Raw genomic sequence first — 18,583 nt, 5'->3', positions numbered from 1 at the left:
GGGGGGGGGGATTCGGCGCCCCGGGCCAAACACAGTGGGATCATGCACGGCCGCCGCTTGGGTTGTGCCAGTGAAGGGCCAGCGAGGGTGGCGCTCGGCCAAAGGGGTCGCGTGTGAGAGCGTACTTGAGGAGACGTCTCAGACGGTCTAGTCGCTTCGCTGCCCTGCAGACGGGACTCTGAACTCGGGCCTTAGATGGAACATTCGTGTGTCTCGAGCAGGCCTAACTGTCAAAAAAGTGGACGCAATTATCCCATCATGCCCTCTAGGGCAATTTCAACATAGATGTGCGCTAGCTGTGTTGAATCTTGAATCTGTGTTTATTTCACAGCTTGGATTGGATCTCATGATGTTGTGCGGGGGACACCTCATGTTGTGGTGTTTTTGTTTTGCGTAGCCAGAGCACCTAATGTGTATCGATTAGCCTCCTCGTGCATCATTTCACTTGTCAATTCCCATTTTTACACCGAGCCTCGTCTTGACCTCAGCCGAGCGCATCGTCTGATCGCGATGATGAGGAAAGTCGACCAAAATGACATGCGCGCTGCTTTTTGAAAGAATGGAAGCGCCTCTAGCTCACGATCAAAGTGCAGTCGTCTTGAGATTTGTTGACAGGAAACACAATTTGCCCGTAAGCGCACCAAATTGGCGTTAGTGTCAGCTTGGATATGTTTATTGCGGCTTAGGCCACTGAGGTTTATTCGATTAGAAACGAGTATTGAGTTTCGGAGCTACAAATGTGATGATGATGACATGTGACATCATGGTGGCTTGGCATCACACCGCGATCATTTGTCTCTTTTCTCTTTTTGAACGGCGTTGTCACCTGCAGACATTTATTGATTGTCGGCAATGATTTCCGCAACAAATAGTTGTTTTACCGAATCGGAATGGAAGATGTCCGTCTTGCGTCAGCACTAATGATGCCGCATCCGGAGCCCAGTTTTACGGATATGACATCCGTCCCTCAGTAGCGACCCCCACCCCACCCCTACCACCTGCCCTCCCCCTCCCCCCTCGAAATCCACTCACTCTTCAACACTGTGTGGGTTTGTTTTGAGTAAATCCTCCCATTTTCAACCTTCACATTCAGAACCGACTGCTGTCATCTGGGCCTCCTGTCAGCCTTAGAACCTGCAGCGCATTATTTGACAAGGTAACTCCTCCATATTACTATTGTACATCTCTGCATTGGCTTTGAAGGTCCAATCATTTGATCTCAATTATGCCCTCCGGCGAGGACGAAACGAAATTTCCCCGTTCGAGGCATCATCACTCGCCGTCGTGACGTGTGCGGTTAAGGTTGTCTTGACGGTGTCGGCGGGGAGGGTGGGTGTCGATGAGTAAGAGCAACTCTTGTTAGTGGTGGCAAGGCAGGGGAGGGTTGCGATGACTTTCAAAGCGCATGTCCCGCACCTCATCTTCTTTCCAACTTGATGATTGAGAAGTCGCCCTTGTAACTTCATCACCATTGACATCATGACACCGCATGGCCTTTTTTTTTGATTTGTTATGTTTTTCCTCATGACGAAAAAAAAAACACACACACACACATTCCGCCGCTTCCAAACATCCAAACTCGAATTTGTGCACCGCACGGTTGAGCCAATCCTTCTCGTAGCAGGTCACAGGCCTGATTGTCGGCAATGATTTCCGCAACAAATAGTTGTTTTACCGAATCGGAATGGAAGATGTCCGTCTTGCGTCAGCACTAATGATGCCGCATCCGGAGCCCAGTTTTACGGATATGACATCCGTCCCTCAGTAGCGACCCCCACCCCACCCCTACCACCTGCCCTCCCCCTCCCCCCTCGAAATCCACTCACTCTTCAACACTGTGTGGGTTTGTTTTGAGTAAATCCTCCCATTTTCAACCTTCACATTCAGAACCGACTGCTGTCATCTGGGCCTCCTGTCAGCCTTAGAACCTGCAGCGCATTATTTGACAAGGTAACTCCTCCATATTACTATTGTACATATCTGCATTGGCTTTGAAGGTCCAATCATTTGATCTCAATTATGCCCTCCGGCGAGGACGAAACGAAATTTCCCCGTTCGAGGCATCATCACTCGCCGTCGTGACGTGTGCGGTTAAGGTTGTCTTGACGGTGTCGGCGGGGAGGGTGGGTGTCGATGAGTAAGAGCAACTCTTGTTAGTGGTGGCAAGGCAGGGGAGGGTTGCGATGACTTTCAAAGCGCATGTCCCGCACCTCATCTTCTTTCCAACTTGATGATTGAGAAGTCGCCCTTGTAACTTCATCACCATTGACATCATGACACCGCATGGCCTTTTTTTTTGATTTGTTATGTTTTTCCTCATGACGAAAAAAAAAACACACACACACACACATTCCGCCGCTTCCAAACATCCAAACTCGAATTTGTGCACCGCACGGTTGAGCCAATCCTTCTCGTAGCAGGTCACAGGCCTAGCGGGCTTGAACGAAGGACTTGGTCTTTCCTTCTTGTTTAACCACCAGAACGAAGCTGCACTGCGTCATTTATGCATGACGAGACTGGAAAAGGATGTTTCCGTAAGAGGAAAAGGCTAACTGACTTTTGAAATGGGAGGGGGTGGAGAGGGTGGACAAAATACTCAGGGTTAGGCATAATAAATATGTCTGAAGCATAATAGCGTCGACTTTTACACCTGGTGAAAAGGTATCGTGCATCTCAAGGTTGTCTGCAGCTCATGTACGCATTGCACTTTCGAGCAACGTTGCCGCATGTTTGCTCCACTTAGCAGAGCCGAATACGTCAGCGTGTGGGTCCCTTCTAGAAAGTGCATTCTCATCCGTGTTTCTTGGCACACAGAACCGAAACCCCTTTCGCTCTGACAAAAAGTGCACCTCTTTCCTTTAGCTGTCACTCGACTACTAACACCTTCCTGTCCTTTAGCGCAATTTCTTCCCGACAATTGTGCTGCCTCATTTGCCGACATCATGCTCATTTCCAGGATTTAAAAATTTTTATTTTATTTATTTTTTTTTTTTTTAGGTTTATAAGATGAATTCCAACAAACGTAGCGCATCTCCCGGTTTGGGTTGCACCGGCTCAGAACTATTTGTGGTGTTATACGTGATTTTTTTTCTATCCAGCAGGGTGCCAAAACATCAACGTCAGAACCCCCCATCGCCCCACCTGTGTCGGAAGAGGAGGACGAGGAGGAGGAGGAGGAGGAAGAGGAGGAAGAGGAGGAGGAGGACGACGACGATGAACTGCCCCCCGTCATCGCGCCTCGACCCGAGCACACTAAATCTGTGCGTCTAATTTCTTTATTTATTTTTTTTTACGATTTATTGCATTCAAAACATGCAAAGTCAAACCTTGCCCCATCTCTTGAAATCTTTTCGCGCGCTCTCTCAGATCTATACGCGCTCCGTCATGGACCCGCCCAAACCTCCCACTCCCATCAAAGAGGTTGTGACGCCACCCGAGTCGCAGGTCCAGCCCGACAACACATCCAGCACAATGTACCGCCACACTGACCGCCAGAGGAAGAAGTCCAAAATGACCGATGAGGAGATTCTAGAAAGACTCAGTATGTGTCTTGATACGCTTCTTCTTATTGTCTGCCTCTATAACTTCACTTTTTTTGTGCATCTCAGGTTTTTTTTTTTCTTTTATATATCACAGCATTAAACAAACAACACCGTACCGGCGTTTTACTCAGATGAAGAGAGCCCTTTTTAATTTTTTTTTCATTTTAGCGAGCTGCCTTCGTGAGAGGAGGCCACTGCTGGACGATAAACGCTAATAATAGACAGAAAAGTCAAGACAGCGCAATGTTGCGTGTATACATTTACGTACCCCCCTACACACACACATGCGTGCATATACACACACGACACGCACAATCATTATGCCCGTGTTTTGTCTTTGACTCAGGGAGTATCGTGAGTGTGGGGGATCCCAAAAAGAAGTACACGCGCTTTGAGAAAATAGGACAAGGGTAAGTAATGCACGTAAGCGGAAACCTTGGAGCCTTTGAAAGTTCAACTGTAAGAGCTTAAACAAATAAACTTGAACTATGATGCCAATAGTAGGCAACTTTTGGATATAGCGATATACATATTTAACATTAATAAATGTTTATTGATCTACTTTCTTTGTCTCCAGAGCATCTGGCACTGTGTATACAGCCATCGACATAGCAACCGGCCAAGAGGTAAAGTGACAATTGTGGCCCGAATCTTTTGAATGTCATAAGGTAATTCTTTTGAACCAATAATGTGGGTTTTTTTTGTTGGGGTTTTTTTCCCCTCTTCCTCCTCTGACAGGTGGCCATCAAGCAGATGAACCTGCAGCAGCAACCCAAGAAGGAGTTGATCATCAATGAAATTTTGGTGATGAGGGAAAACAAAAACTCAAATATCGTCAACTATCTGGACAGGTCAGGATTCGTTTTAGTCTTGTTTTGTTTTAGAATTAAAAGTAATGGACTCACCGTCTTGATGACATCATCAAGCACACCAGATACATTCCTGGTTATATTCTGCTGATGTGTTTTTTTTTTGTATTCTTTTTTTTTTTTTTTTTTTTTTTTTTTTTTTTTTTTTTTTTTTTCAGTTACTTGGTAGGAGACGAGCTCTGGGTAGTGATGGAGTATTTGGCCGGCGGCTCGTTGACGGACGTCGTGACGGAGACCTGCATGGACGAGGGCCAAATTGCAGCGGTTTGTAGAGAGGTAAGAGACACGCCTACTTTTTCTGTGGGCCGTGGGCGGATTAGATTGACGTGGTCGAATGAAGAGATTGGCCTGTCGGGAAGGAATAAATACAATTTCAAGGAACAAAAATGAGATCGTTATTTAATGAATATTTGTTTTCTCTCCAGTGTCTCCAAGCGTTGGATTTCCTACACTCCAACCAGGTGATCCACAGAGACATCAAAAGTGACAACATCCTTTTGGGAATGGATGGATCTGTTAAACTCAGTAGGTTCTTGACTCCAGCCTGACATTTGCCAAAGAAAGTCGATTTAACGCAATCGCTGATGGGAATTTCCTTTTGCCCCTCGCTACAGCCGACTTCGGCTTCTGCGCCCAGATCACTCCAGAGCAGAACAAGCGCAGCACGATGGTGGGAACGCCCTACTGGATGGCGCCGGAGGTGGTGACTCGGAAGGCTTACGGCCCAAAAGTGGACATCTGGTCTCTGGGGATCATGGCCATTGAAATGGTGGAGGGAGAACCTCCATATCTGAATGAGAATCCTCTCAGAGTAAGAATTGCGGTCATTCATCCTACTGGCAATCGGCTCCATGTTGACCCGTGTTCGTCTTTGCAGGCGTTGTACCTGATAGCTACCAACGGGACGCCCGAGCTCCAGAACCCAGAGAGACTGTCGTCCGTCTTCAGAGACTTCCTCAACCGCTGCCTGGAGATGGATGTCGACCGCAGAGGTTCTGCCAAGGAGCTGCTTCAGGTAAAAGTGGACTGAAAAAAACAAACAACAGATGGGAGGGAAGTTGACACTTTTTTTTTGTCTTAGTTTAGACAGCCTTGTCTGTAAAAGTAAGTTGATTGAACATTTCTGGGGGGAAAAAATCCATTTGACCTCACACAGGATTACATTTGACTTTCCAAGAGGTTTTTGTGAATGTAGAAGTCAAATAAAATGTGTTTCCATAATGAAAGTCTGTTCGCCTTCATGCTTGACACCCAATCGTCAGCTGCCCTCCTTTTTATATGACCTTCATGTCCTTTTATTCCCTCTGTGCAGCATTCGTTCCTCAAGTTGGCCAAGCCTCTGTCCAGCCTGACGCCTCTGATTGTAGCTGCCAAGGAAGCCATAAAAAACAGCAGCCGCTAGGGGGCGCCCTCTGTCCTCACCCGAGCCCGCAGCCCTCCCTGTCCAGGGGTGCGTTCATGTCGGTGGAGGGGCGTTTCTGATTTGCGGGCTGAGTGATGTGACAGCACAAAGTGCAGAATGGAGGGGGGATCGGGCGGAGCTCTGTGAATCCCCTTCTCAAACGCCTTCAACCCCACCCCACCCCACCTCACCCCCTCTTGCCACCAGCACCCCCCAGCCCACCCATGCGTACAGTAACGGCGGCCTTTGCAGCCTCTCGGCACCGTGCTGCTAAAAAAGACCTTTTTGTTTACGTCTTCAGTACATGTAGAGCTGTGTGTCACTAGTGTGCGTGCACATGGGTTCTGTGGGGTGGGAATGACTGCTTTCAAACCAAAAAAAAGGGGGGAGGGGACAAGACCCTCAAAGAAGAGCTTTTGGTAGAGTTTCTTCTTCCTCTTGTGTCATCAATGTGGGGAACACATCACGCCCACGCCTGCAGTGTTCAACCAGAGTCGCTCTTGGACCCAAACTGTGCTCGTATGACTGCGGGGCAGCTGTTGGGTGGTGTGTGTGTGTGTGTGTGTGTGTGTGTGTGTGTGTGTGTGTGTGTGAAGATGGAGTGTTGTGACACACGAGTCCTGCATGTGAACCAACCAACTCTACACTTGCTTGTCATCATTCGCTTAGGTTAAGATTGTTCGGATATGTGCGGTGGGTACAAAAAGTCTACACATCCCCTGTCTCAATGCCAGGTTTCTTGTGACGCAAAATGAAACTGAGATGAAATGAGATTTTAATGCCCTTTGCGCAAGTCTACACATCCCCTGTCTCAATGCCAGGTTTCTTGTGACGCAAAATGAAAATGAAATGAGATTTTAATACCCTTTCTGTTCGTGAACACAATTGACAAAAACATTTTTAAGAACAGGAGGGGAAATGGGTGGCTGCATAAGTTTGCACACCCTATTGTATACCATCATTTAAAGTGCCTCTGATTAACCCCAAATGAACCTCAGATATTTTAGCAGGGGTTTTCCGGACATTTTTGTGTGTGCGCTTTCTGGCAGACGATCTAAAGGTTTTGTGCTAACCTTGATGACTAATTGCCTCCCCCTTGACTATCACCCTCGGTCTAAGTAGTGGGAATTGTGAATTGTTCAAAATACCAGTCAGTGGTAACACAAAACCTCCGGGCTTCTGCTCGAAAGTTGAGAAAACATCAGGAAAAGCCTACGAGAACATCTTAAGATGTTTTTGGTGTTAACCACAGGTACTTTAAATGGTGGCAGTTATGCACTGACTCCCATATCACATGATTTTACATCACACAACTGCATTTATAAGAGGCTTATTAGCTCCAGTCATCTTGTTCTTGTTTGTTTATTTTTAATACCACCTGTCATTTGAACAGGGGTGTGTAGACTTTTTGTATCCACTGTATGTACAGTATGTATGTATGTATGTATGTATGTAAATATGAAAGAGGGGACCATCCCTTCCCCCATCAACTGCCCCCCCCTTTTTATTTTTTATTTTTTTTCAAAATGATGTAACTTCAAAATAAGACATTTCAGGTTGCTTTTATGGTATGTATCAATCAATGTTTTGCACTCTGCAAACAGAATAAATAGAACACACACACACACACACACACCCTCGGCAAGCGCAGGGCCTCCCGTTTTGGGCCCGATAAGATGAGACACTCTTTGACGTGGACGGTGAACTGATGATGATTGCGCCAGTTAGTTTGTGTGTGTGGGCGCGCGCTGGGTATGGCTGGCCCCCCGTGAGGACGCTTGGTTGCAAAAGGCCCCCCGGTGACGCCCGTGTACAGGCGCGAACTGTGAACACGAGAGGTGGAGACGCTTCGGATGTGCCGCCTCCCCCCCCCTGCCCCCGTTCTGTGGTTGCTCCTGTACATTCCTATCTTCTGAATGTGTCAATATGTACACGTGGTGTGAAAATTCCTCTATTAATGTGTATCAAGAGAATGGAACAAAGACAAAAAAATGTTACTTTTTAAATTATGATCATGATTACTACTCTTATTCTTGTCAAGCTTTGTAAAACTGCTGATCCGTCTGGGCGTACCTCAGCAGGCTGCTCTCCCCGTCTTGGAGAAAGGACAGAAAAGAAAAAAAAGCACGATGGGGAGTGAGGTTTTGGATACTATGAACTATTTTTAATTGTGGTTGAAGCAATAGACTTTTTGAACTTTGAATTGTGCATGGCTGTGTCTTGAGTGTAAAAAGAAAAAAAAATCGCAGTTTGGGAACTGGACTGAAATAAAAAGAAACCGAGTTGCTGTAATGCGTCATGGCTTTGGTGAGTTGCATTCAAGGTGTGGAATTTGCGTTCTGGAAGGTGATATGGTGTGTTTTTATATATTTTGCTTGCAGGTTGTACACTAAAGAAGGACACAATGTGATCCAATACAAAGAGCTGTATAAACACAAAAAAAAAAAAAACTCAGTCATGATTGACATTGTCACATATTAATCTGGTTTTAATGCATCATACTTGGACCTGTTTGAAATATTTTGCCGTTTGGAATGTAACCAAAATATTAGAAACACCTCCCGATATGATACAAAACATGTTAAGTGAATAAAAAAGAAAAAAAAAATCATTGAATGTATATTAAGATGAGTGGAAAGAGTTGTATAGTACAAAATGTATAAGTTACTCATAAGATACAGAGACGGTTACAAAACCGACATTCACGCGATCCAACATTGCCTTGCTTTACAAAAATGCAAATCATAGGAAGTGATGACCTTAATGACCTTAATGTCATTGTTTTCACAGTTGCGCACGGAGCCTTAAATGGCGGTGAGTTGAGTGGAAGTGACTATTCTCAGAGTGACGCTGCCGGGCATCTCGTCGGCCATGTTGCGGCCTTGCTTCCTCAGCCGCAGCCTCTGCGGGTCGGAGGTGTCCTTCGCCAAACCAGACAGCACCACTTGGCCCATGAACTGGTCCTGCACTGCGTTGCTGTTCCAGATCTGGCATCAGGCATGCGGTTTTGCGAGATAAAATATGGGAAAATATTTAAGAAGATGCATGGAGAAGGACTCCTCGATAAGCTGTCATTTAATCATAATAGCGACGGTTTTCTTTGTGTAATTCAAACACAGCGACACCGATGCTCGTCATTAGCTCGTCTATTGTGTTTGTTTGCACGAAGCTAAGTGGACTTTCCCGAGGCAAACCGATGTGGTTTTGTGTGTAATTCTCTTGGTTGTATGTTTAGTTTGACAGACAGCACACCAACTGGGAGTGGCGTCAAACATCAAGAATTATTCGCTATTTACCGAACCGCTGCTTGCTCCAAATGACGAAGGCCTAATACTGGTCTTCACAAGAAACCAAAAGTATCGATTTACTTATGATTGGTGAAAATATCAAGTCTATAAAAACGTGACCAGCACTAGCCGATTGAATTGAGAAGGTCAACAAATGTCTTACCTGTACAGTTAGAGGCTTCCTGGGCTTCTTTCTGTAGAAAACGCCACTCATTTCAAACGCTGGAGTCAAAGTGTCCTTCTGGACCATCGATTTCACAGACTGGCCCTCACAGCTTACGATCACATATGGGTCGGCTCCTGCGTGCGAGCGCGGGATGATCAACTCACACGGCAAAACTCGGCGGCATGCAATTCTCAGGAGATTCCCTAAATTTGGGTTCAAACCCAGAGCGACTGACCCCCTGAGCTGTCCTGGTTCTGCAGCCCCTCGGCAGCATGGACGTAGACGTGGGTCACCACTTGTGGGTATCCCAAGAAAGAGCTCCAACATCTCACCCTTGGCTTATCCTCGCTCAGCTCCCTGGAAGCACACACGACTTTCTGGATGACCCGATAGTCCAAATGCAGAAAACGTACAAGCAGAAATTCGGTAGATTTGTTTGCTTCAGTGATAGTTTATGCAATCTTACGCATGCGTTAGGACAAGAGTGAGGCAGTCAATGGCAATGAAAGTCAACATCATTTACAAAAAAAAAATAATTTTTAGTTATAACACGGATGCTACCTGCAGCCCGAGTCCACGTCAGTGAAGAGTCGCATCATGTAGTCGCCCAGTGTGTGAGGCTTGAAGGTGGTGGGCAGGATGACGTAGCGGCCCTGCTGCAGCGTGCATCTCATGAAGACCGTGCGGGCGTTGATGTAGGTCGACGTCGCCACGGACTTCTGGGTCAGGATGTCGTGCAGCCTGTATTTTCTGTTCAGTTCCACCTGAGATCAACACATAGCAGAAAATGTACTTGTCCTTGACGCCCAGCAGTGTCAATGAGTCAGTTTGTGTTTTTCTGCCCCCTGGTGTCAGAGTTATGAACACACTGTAGATAGAAGTTTTGAAGTCAATAAAATTGGGTGACTATATACGCATTAATAGCGTGATAGTATTTCATATTTCTATTGTTTAATTATCTTTTGATATACGGTATATGTAAATATAGACTGTGTGTGTATGTGTGTGTGTTCGTGTAAAATGTTCAGAGGCTGTCACCCGTCGGAACCTATATTTGGATCGAGGTAAAAATGAATCTTTTTTTTTTTTTTTTGAGCGAAGATGATCATTTGTGTCATCGATCTTAAAGCTCACAATTGAAATTTTGTGTTAATCACATTTGCCGGAAAGCGGGCCGCCATTTACGATGAGCTCGAACGGAGCGATATTGTTGACGTCACAAAAACTCTCACGGAACCACAATCCCTCATTTTCCCACCGTGTTCGACTGTTATCTCGTCAAGAAGGAGAAGAATATTAACAAGATGAGAGATAGGGAAGGATAAATGAATGTTTCCAGTCGGCGATGTGCAGACAGCGGCTTCTTTAAATGACATGTTGATGGCGGTGCTGACCTCAAATGTTGTCCAGAAGCCTTCACAAGTGTCAGCAGTCAGCACGATAAGAGCGCATGATGTGTGTTTGACCATAGCCAGATGTCACGCGAATCGCATTAAAGGAAAAAAAGGTTTGGCACATGTGCGGAAAGCTTCATCCGAGAAAATATTATCCGCGCCTGAACAGAAAACCTTTGTGAGAAAGCGTGCGTTTTCAAAACTAGAAAGCGCCGTGTCAAACGGACTGCTTGTTGAGTCACCGTCTGGAGTTTTCCCCTAAGATTTCTTCAGCTTGAAACAATCAACTTCAATGATTGCATGATTTGGTGTGATTTAGCGTATTGATGAAAAAAAAAGGGCCTGATATAATTTGATAAACATAATAGATGTCATTAAAAATCCACTTGGTCAGTCTTCGGCCCGATCCAGAATGTGAACAAATGAGCCTTGGCCTGTGTCCACACATCCCAGACTGTCTACCCAAGAGACATTTGAATGAAGCGTGCCAAGAAAACAATCAGTCTGAATTTTTTTTTTTTTTTACCTTTTCTGATGGCAAAATTTTACATCCTACACTTGACATGAATCGTTTGCTTGCCTTTGTTTTCCTCAGAGAGCCCTCATGTCCTCTAGCAATGTTACACTCTGGTCGATATATTCTTTTTGGACTACTGGTACATGCATGAATTTTACCGTGCAAATGCTAATGTAAATACGCGATTCACGCACTACACTCTATTGTAATTCCAGCAGCGCTAAAAACCACTAGGCTACACTTTTATATTCCTTGATGTGTGAGTAATTTTACTTTATTTTAGATGTATTTCCTGTACAATTGTTTAACGTCACTCCTTATTTCCCGTGGGGGTTATTTTACCTTGAAGATACTGAAGCCGATGGTGAGATTTTCCCCTTGCCCGAATTTCCTGTGGATTTTCATATCTCTTTGCTGTAAGGAGATGAGGACCTCGTCGGCCTCCTTTGTCACATCAAAAACGTACTACAAAAAGATATCGGGAAAGGGGGGCAGTCGAAAAACTGTTAGAATGTTTGAAAATGCTCTTGGGATGAAGCGCAAGTATTGTGTATTGTTGCTCTGTCGTACCTGTGGGTTCTGCAGAAATGTTTGCTTGTGGTTAGCGCAGCCTCCGCAGCGGTTTAAGAGAGGCTCCGCTTGCTTGGTCCAGCTCCCAAAGTGGACAATCTCATGCCAGGTCTTATGGATGCTGATCACCGACGTGTTGATGAGGCGACACACGTCTGCATCGGTAAAGTGCTTGCACCAGTCCGTGAAAGACATCCTGCATGCGAAGGGTCCAGTTGAAAAGAATAAACGGGGGCTGGGGGAGGGGGGTCACTAACGGACGATTGTTTGCAATTTGGAACATCGATGGCATACCAGAACTCTCCGTTGTCCTCCACTGTGATGCCAAGGTTGTCCCTTTCTGTGTCACCGACCTTTGACCATTCCTCAGAGCTGACAAAATGATTAAAAGAGAGATGAGAGGTAAACTGGAGAATGTAAAATGTACTGGGAGCAAGTGAAGGGAAGCCTGAATTGGGGTTATGTGCTCCCTCTTATGAGGGCCACTTAGGAGGAGAACAGCAGTATTTTGGAGCAACTGGAGATGCTTGAGGGAGGACTGGCTGGCAACCAGTTCAGGGTGCACGCTCGGCATGGGGTCCCACCTGTCGCTCCAGGCTCCGTTCCACTCAGTCTTGCCCCACGGGTTCCTCATGCGGATCATGGGGATGGTTTCATTCTTGAAGTAGGCTATCAGCCCGTGACCCAGACGCACCCTGTTCACTGCTGTCACCGAGTAGGCGTGACCTTTCACCAGCCCGTTGGCCAACTTCAGCTCGATTTCATGAGGTTGCGCCTGATGGAAAACAAAAAAACATGCGTCAGGACCATTTCTTTTCAATGCAAGACAGTTCAAATGCCGGGACGCGCCGCGTACCTTAATGGAGCAACTGATGATTCCGCCACGGTCGTACACCTTGAGCAGATCCGCAAAGAGGTGGTCCAGCTTTTCCTGGTCTTTATAGTAAGCTTCCGCTTCCAGGTTGATGGCCTCCGCCACAGCTCCACTGAAGTCCACCACAGCGTCTCCAGTGTTGCCCCCCTCCAGTGACTCGTAGCAGCCGGAGAGCCTGGGCGCGGGATGAAAGGCACGTTTTGATTGTATTTTCATTATCAGTGGTATTTTATCAGTGGGACAACCGCCGCCTGTTGCTCGGCCAAGTCCAAAGGCACACACAAAGGAGATTAACAGTACTCGGACTCCGGTACAGTCCAGTACGAGGAGTCCTGCAGGTGTTGTTTGATGTCGACTCGCTCCGGTCCACAAGTCTAATATGCCGCATGATAAGTAGTTGACTCACTTTGCGTAGGCTTTCTCCAGCAAGGCGCTCCAATATTCGTTGTTGTCGTTGGAGTGACAGTAGATGAGCTCCCCGTTGATTGTCGGAAGCCGGTCATCCACCACCACATCCACCCACTTTCCAAACACCCAAAACTGAAAGTGGAAGATTCCGACGTAGTTCTCCGGGTGTTTGGAGTCCCACTCCTGCTCCTTCCAGTCAGGAATTACCTGCATACACAATTGTACCAGTTGGGGTAGTGCCCATGTTTTTATGTTTTCTAATATTATATGTTAACTGTTTTGTTAAGCGCTTTGTTGCAGCTGTTGCAAAAACGCTCTATTAATAAAGATGTGTTGTGTTGTGTTGTACGACAAAGCAGGGAGAGAAAAAAAAAACGGGCGAAGACACTTAAGATTCACTCGAATGAGTGAAACAGGCCTCGGGTGAATTCCTGATCTCAGGACTCACACGAACCTTCCGGCATTTAGCGCGGCTCACCCAATCCACTCGGCTCACCTTCTTCCAGAGGTTGGGCTTCAGCGCCAGACACGAGCAGGCGGCCACAAACCAGCAGTTCCCCACTGAGCCCTGGTGCAAGTCGTGCGAGCTGACCCCCTCCACAAACAGGTGAGGGTCATTGCTGATCTCCTACACCGCAACAGCATGAACGAATCACATGAAAAGATTTGACCACAAGGAGAAGCTAAGCAGCCATTTTTAGAGATCACGAGTAAGGCACCACATTTGGTAAACTTGACATGCTTCATATAAGGCAGCCAAACCATGTGATGGGACGTTTAATAACCGCTGAAGCTTTGCTTATTTTTTTTCAAATGGATTAAGCACCCAGTTTGCAGTTTTTATGATTTAATTTTTTTTTAAATAATATTTTAGAGTAGGAATGATCTTCTCTCTTTATAGACACAATTACAGCAGTCTCTTCAAACCAGATTCGCTTTGGTGCCTCTGACAGCTTCACATAAATTACCCCCCGCCCCCCTCCTTTCAGTCAAAAATGTTCTTTTCTTCCACTCAATTCACTTTGTTGCGTTGGGCACATTCTGCCTGTGGGTCAACTGATAACAGCCACTTCAGGTCCGAAAAACCGTACCCAGCGCCATGAGATACACCGGATGAGATTTACACAAAATTACTTGGTCTACATTCTCAAACAAACCGTGGAATCTTTTCCAGTAAGTCTGGATTGTTCTTTCGTGACATCCTCAAAATTTCCCAAGAGGAGAAATTGCACTCACCCCGGGACGTTTCCATTGCACCATACCAGGTGGCGGTTTCCGAAAATACAGTGACGCATCTACGCACGGGAATTCGGGATCCTCAAACAGTTTTTTACTCTTGATGCAGTCCTTCTTCAGCTCACTGTAGTGCTGGTTCTTGTAAGGGGTCGCGGAGGAGAACATGGTCCACGAATGAAAGACTCACAGCTGTACAAAAAAAGCATCATACGTACATATTATGATTTTTTTTTTCTTCTCCCTCCTCAAATAGACGTCTGCACTTCTTAATTCCCGGAAGGACATTGTGAATATGTGTCTAGCTCTGAAAATATTGAAATAAGTCACCGAAGGCTTTGTATAAACTGAAAACATACCCAAAAATGATCACGCGCCAACCTTCTCATCCGCATCTTTTTTTTTTTCCGTTTTAGGCCAACGCGCTGAAAGCCATGAAACATTCTCCACATTGGCCCAAATTGTCCTTAGAGCATCTCAAAGCGTCACATGACCAAAGGAGCAATGAACCCTGACGCGGTATACGGATGTTGGAACCTTTGACTCCACACGCCGACTCCTTCATTCTTTCTAGAAAGGCCAAACGAATTCCACTGAAGCCACCAAATCCTCCCAAGACAAATAAGTCGACTTGCATCAAAGTACAAGCCATTACATTACAATGTATCCCAAATGTTACCTCGACAAAGGTAATCTAGCTCTGTTTGGGAGGTATTCATTTGCCAAACGGTATTTATTGAACATATACAACTACACAATACCCAGACGCGTCTTTCCAATCTTCCCCTACGTTGCCGTTGTAGTAGAACAAGTGAAATATACCAAACCTGGATTCTTATGACCAGCTGCATGTAAACAATTCCACATACAGCAAAGGAAACAAAAAAAACGTCACCCTACCTCTGACGTGGGGTCCAATGCCTTTCTGCTCCACAATGAGGAAGCTCACGAGTGTTTTTACCTGCCCGCCTCTGCCCTCCCACACACTGCCGATGGGTTACTGCATTGTTGGAGCCGCACCCTGCCTCTATTCCACCGCTCTTCTCTTACGCTTGAAACTTCCTCTGATATAGTTTGATTGTGTTCAATTTACGACATGGGAAATCACTGAATAGGATTTACCGGGGAGAGATATATCTTAACCTATCCTAGCCTATGTGACTCTGTGTGTGTGTGTGTGTGTGTGTGTGTGTGTGTGTGTGTGTGTGTGTGTGTGTGTGTGTGTGTTATCTAGTTTGGAGTTCCAGGCTAATGTTATCATGCAGTGTATTTTGGTAAGGTGTTTATATGCCAGACCATAAAGGTATCAAATTTTTTTTGTGTGTGTGTGTGTGTGTGTGTGTTGTTTATTATTAGATTGCCGTTCTCAGTGTTTTGCATGTAATGATGAAACACACATCCAACGCAATACAATAATGCCCGGTTTTGACTGGCAGCATTGAAAAAAAGTACCTCAATTATCAATCTATTCATGATTATAGTTTGTAGAAGGGCGTTGCATCATACTGAAAGGTTTTGTTGACCTCATTTAGGCGAGGAAATGTTACAGAATTCCCCATGTGACAGATGGTTATCAGATTTTCAGAGGTGTGCGTATCAGATCCCGCACGTGGAGTTTTGTTTGAGCATGCAGGTGTGCCTAATCAAGTGGCCTGTGAGTGGACCGGTGCAAGGTAGGTCACAGGACGCCATTCGGGTGAGGAACGTCGGGTTATAACACTCACCTGTCGAGGGGGTTGGCTTGCGCTTTGCCGTTCTGAGGTCAGTCACAGACGAAATCCTCGATGCATCCCACGTTGGGGGTTACAAAAGGTGTTTCCATAAAATGCGGCATAGGAGGATGGGCTCGGATGCAGATTGCGCACTGTGCAAACTCCCCGAAGCCAATGTTGGAATTAGGCCACAAGCAGGAGTAGAAAACTGGTCTGACCAGCGGCTCCGTGCATTCATGCAAACGGCTGCTGAGGAGAAACGGGAGGGAAGGGGTGACTGAAACTGAATATTTCAGAGCTCCTCGTCGGTGAAACAAGCCAAAACCTGTTGCGTTTGATTTGCATTACACCCGTACAACCAATCGGAGCACTGTGTGTGGAATCTGCGAGAGCTTTGATATAGTGGCCGTTTTTGTTTGGGATCGCCAAGAGAGGGGCCAGAGGTCAGTCGTATTTAAAAGCTTGACAATTAACAGGACTAACGGGGCATTCAGTGTGCACACTAGGTGACGTGTACTAGAAAAGACAAAACTGGCATGCACTCCGTTGTCTGGATTTGAGTCGGGAAGGAGCACAAGGAGCTCTTTGACTCTTTGAGACACAAGGGGAAAAGACGGCTTTCAGATAATCTTCAACCGTGAAGGGAAAAAGAGCCAAGTGTTGAGGAATGTTCCGTGACAGCCAAAAGAAATACGACCAGCTCAAGAAGACGCGTCCAAATTAAAAGTAAAGCTCATGGATCAATAATGAGCTGACAAAGAGATGGATGTGATGTTTAAAATGCAAGTCAAGTTCGCATGCGCTTCGGAGGTACAATATTTTTCATATTTACTTCATCCCTCCACATTTCTTGTCTGATTCAAACCATTCCAACTTTCAAATAAAAAGCTTCTTTTTCATGGCATCTTGGAAACCATGATCACATTTCTCAAATTCTTCAATTTATTATATTTCTGGGTGTGTGCATATATCTCAAATCAATTTGCACTCACATTATGACAGATGAATCAATTTTTTTTAATCACCAATATCTAACATGTTGTATATGGAAGGTGGGGGCAAGCCACAGAATCTGGGAATGTCAAAACAAGAGTTTTGAACACTAAACCGTAGAACTATGAGACAGATGTGCTAACCACAACGCTAATCAACTGCTCCCTAATTATTCAGAAAAATATAAACAAATACAGAGTGAACGTGCATGTTTGTTCCAGAGTGTAGTGTGGTCGAGGAAAGGTGACAACTGACAGGTTAAATCTTGGTTTATCCCACACTGATAAGAATCGTCATCATATTTCCGGTATTTCTTAATCATCATTCTCAAAAGAATTTTAAAAACAACGCAACCATGCGCCAGTGAATGCGTCTTGTGTTGAAATACGATTAAAACAGTCTGGGTCAAGAATGTGCCCCGAAACGTCACTGACAGTTCAGCCAATATTTGCGGAACATGAAGCAATTTTGTTTCCATTTATTGCCGCAGCAGCCGGGGATCACTTTTGTCTTTACTAAGGTCAAGGGTCTGTGAAGGTGTAATAAAATTCAGTTTCGCTTTAAAAGCCCACAGGCGTATCACAAGGCGACAAACACGACATTTTTAGCTCACGTGTTACTAATTAACTAGCTTACGTCGTTTTGAAACAGAGGGCGCTAGCCCGATAAGAGAGCTTTCCCATCTTTTGTTTCCTCTAATTAACTTTGGGCAGCGTGACAATTTCGAAATCTATGTTTAGATAAACTCTTGTTTATCTTCATATAGTCATTCCTCGGATGAGTTAATCCCCTACTCCGCCGACGCAAGTCCCAGAAAGTGCAACTAAATACGGTAAGCGCAACAAAATACGGTACAGTCAACAGATGGCAGCAGATTCCCATTTGTAGTAGAACTGTATTCTTTTTAAAATTGATGTAATGTGCTGGGCTTCTTCTGGTCTTTGTCACACGTTCTGGCGGATTCTCAAGTAGACGTGAAATGTTCTTTTCAGAAAGACCAAAAAGTGAGGCATTACAGTCAATTTCAGTGAGTGATAAAAGCATGCCATCGTATCTTCGCGCTGGCCCGAGACAGAAAGCTGCCAACTATGCCTGTGGTCTCCCAGGTGCTTAAAAACCTATTTTGTTGCCTCTTATTTGTGGAACAGAAGCAAGAGTCCAAAATAAAACATCTAATTCGACATCTTTCTAATTCGTACTTTAGCTTAAGGTTTCTCTCTCTGGGCCTCAGGACAGGTGATTTAAAACGTCAGTCTTGTTAGCCAGCACATATTGGCAAATTTGACTATTGATGGCTTTTTTTATTTTGGAATCCATCACCCAGTTATTCTCTCCAACACACACCTGTTAGCTGTACATGTGCCAAAGATGTTAAGATATATTTTTTTGTAGGTCTTGTGGTGTATTGGTCCAAAGGAATGACACTTTTTTCATTGCCAATCTGGAGCATCTCGATACCAAGCACCGAATTTCAAGTGAGTTGAGTAGACAAAAGCAGTGCTTTGCCGCAAAAAGCAATTATAAGCCTTTATGCGAGCGATGATGGGGGGTTACTGGTCGCAAATGTGCAGTAGTATTCATGACCGGGCTCACTGTATAAATGATGACAGGTGAAG

The 18,583-nt window shown here is 45.4% G+C and overlaps 2 protein-coding genes across 10 annotated transcripts in view; one reads left to right on the top strand and one right to left on the bottom strand.

The window, feature by feature from the left end:
* LOC109517832 (serine/threonine-protein kinase PAK 3) overlaps positions 1–5,910 on the top strand; it is a 17,006-nt gene extending 11,096 nt beyond the window's left edge. For 3 of the 7 annotated variants that reach the window (XM_019873225.1, XM_019873227.1, XM_019873226.1), the window contains 11 exons: positions 1,094–1,156; positions 3,099–3,260; positions 3,367–3,541; positions 3,883–3,952; positions 4,120–4,168; positions 4,281–4,393; positions 4,570–4,687; positions 4,837–4,936; positions 5,026–5,222; positions 5,289–5,426; positions 5,724–5,910. In XM_019873225.1, the coding sequence (XP_019728784.1) occupies positions 1,094–1,156; positions 3,099–3,260; positions 3,367–3,541; positions 3,883–3,952; positions 4,120–4,168; positions 4,281–4,393; positions 4,570–4,687; positions 4,837–4,936; positions 5,026–5,222; positions 5,289–5,426; positions 5,724–5,813 (1,275 nt within the window). In that variant the 3' untranslated portion in view covers positions 5,814–5,910. The remainder of the gene's footprint in view (positions 1–1,093; positions 1,157–3,098; positions 3,261–3,366; positions 3,542–3,882; positions 3,953–4,119; positions 4,169–4,280; positions 4,394–4,569; positions 4,688–4,836; positions 4,937–5,025; positions 5,223–5,288; positions 5,427–5,723) is intronic. The other 4 variants (XM_019873228.1, XM_019873230.1, XM_019873229.1 and 1 more) reach the window with 4 other exon arrangements.
* A 2,364-nt stretch (positions 5,911–8,274) lies between these two features.
* On the bottom strand, positions 8,275–16,234 carry LOC109517831 (calpain-5-like). Of its 3 annotated transcripts, none has more exons than XM_019873221.1 (13): positions 15,987–16,234; positions 14,266–14,454; positions 13,526–13,657; positions 13,028–13,236; positions 12,604–12,796; positions 12,332–12,522; positions 12,042–12,119; positions 11,748–11,943; positions 11,520–11,642; positions 9,828–10,030; positions 9,502–9,623; positions 9,264–9,400; positions 8,275–8,800 (listed from the first exon to the last, which is right to left on the bottom strand). In XM_019873221.1, the coding sequence occupies exons 2-13, from the start codon at positions 14,428–14,430 to the stop codon at positions 8,618–8,620; spliced, it is 1,932 nt and encodes a 643-aa protein (XP_019728780.1). In that variant the 5' UTR covers positions 14,431–14,454; positions 15,987–16,234; the 3' UTR covers positions 8,275–8,617. The 3 variants fall into 3 exon arrangements, with proteins under 3 accessions (XP_019728780.1, XP_019728781.1, XP_019728782.1); XM_019873222.1 differs by lacking the exon at positions 15,987–16,234 and adding an exon at positions 15,163–15,375; XM_019873223.1 differs by lacking the exon at positions 15,987–16,234 and adding an exon at positions 14,622–14,775.
* Positions 16,235–18,583: the final 2,349 nt, after the last annotated feature.

This window comes from Hippocampus comes, unplaced genomic scaffold, assembly GCF_001891065.2.
Source record: "Hippocampus comes isolate QL1 unplaced genomic scaffold, H_comes_QL1_v1.1 scaffold59, whole genome shotgun sequence".
Lineage (NCBI taxonomy): Eukaryota > Metazoa > Chordata > Actinopteri > Syngnathiformes > Syngnathidae > Hippocampus > Hippocampus comes.
This window is presented reverse-complemented; position numbering and strand designations above follow the sequence as displayed.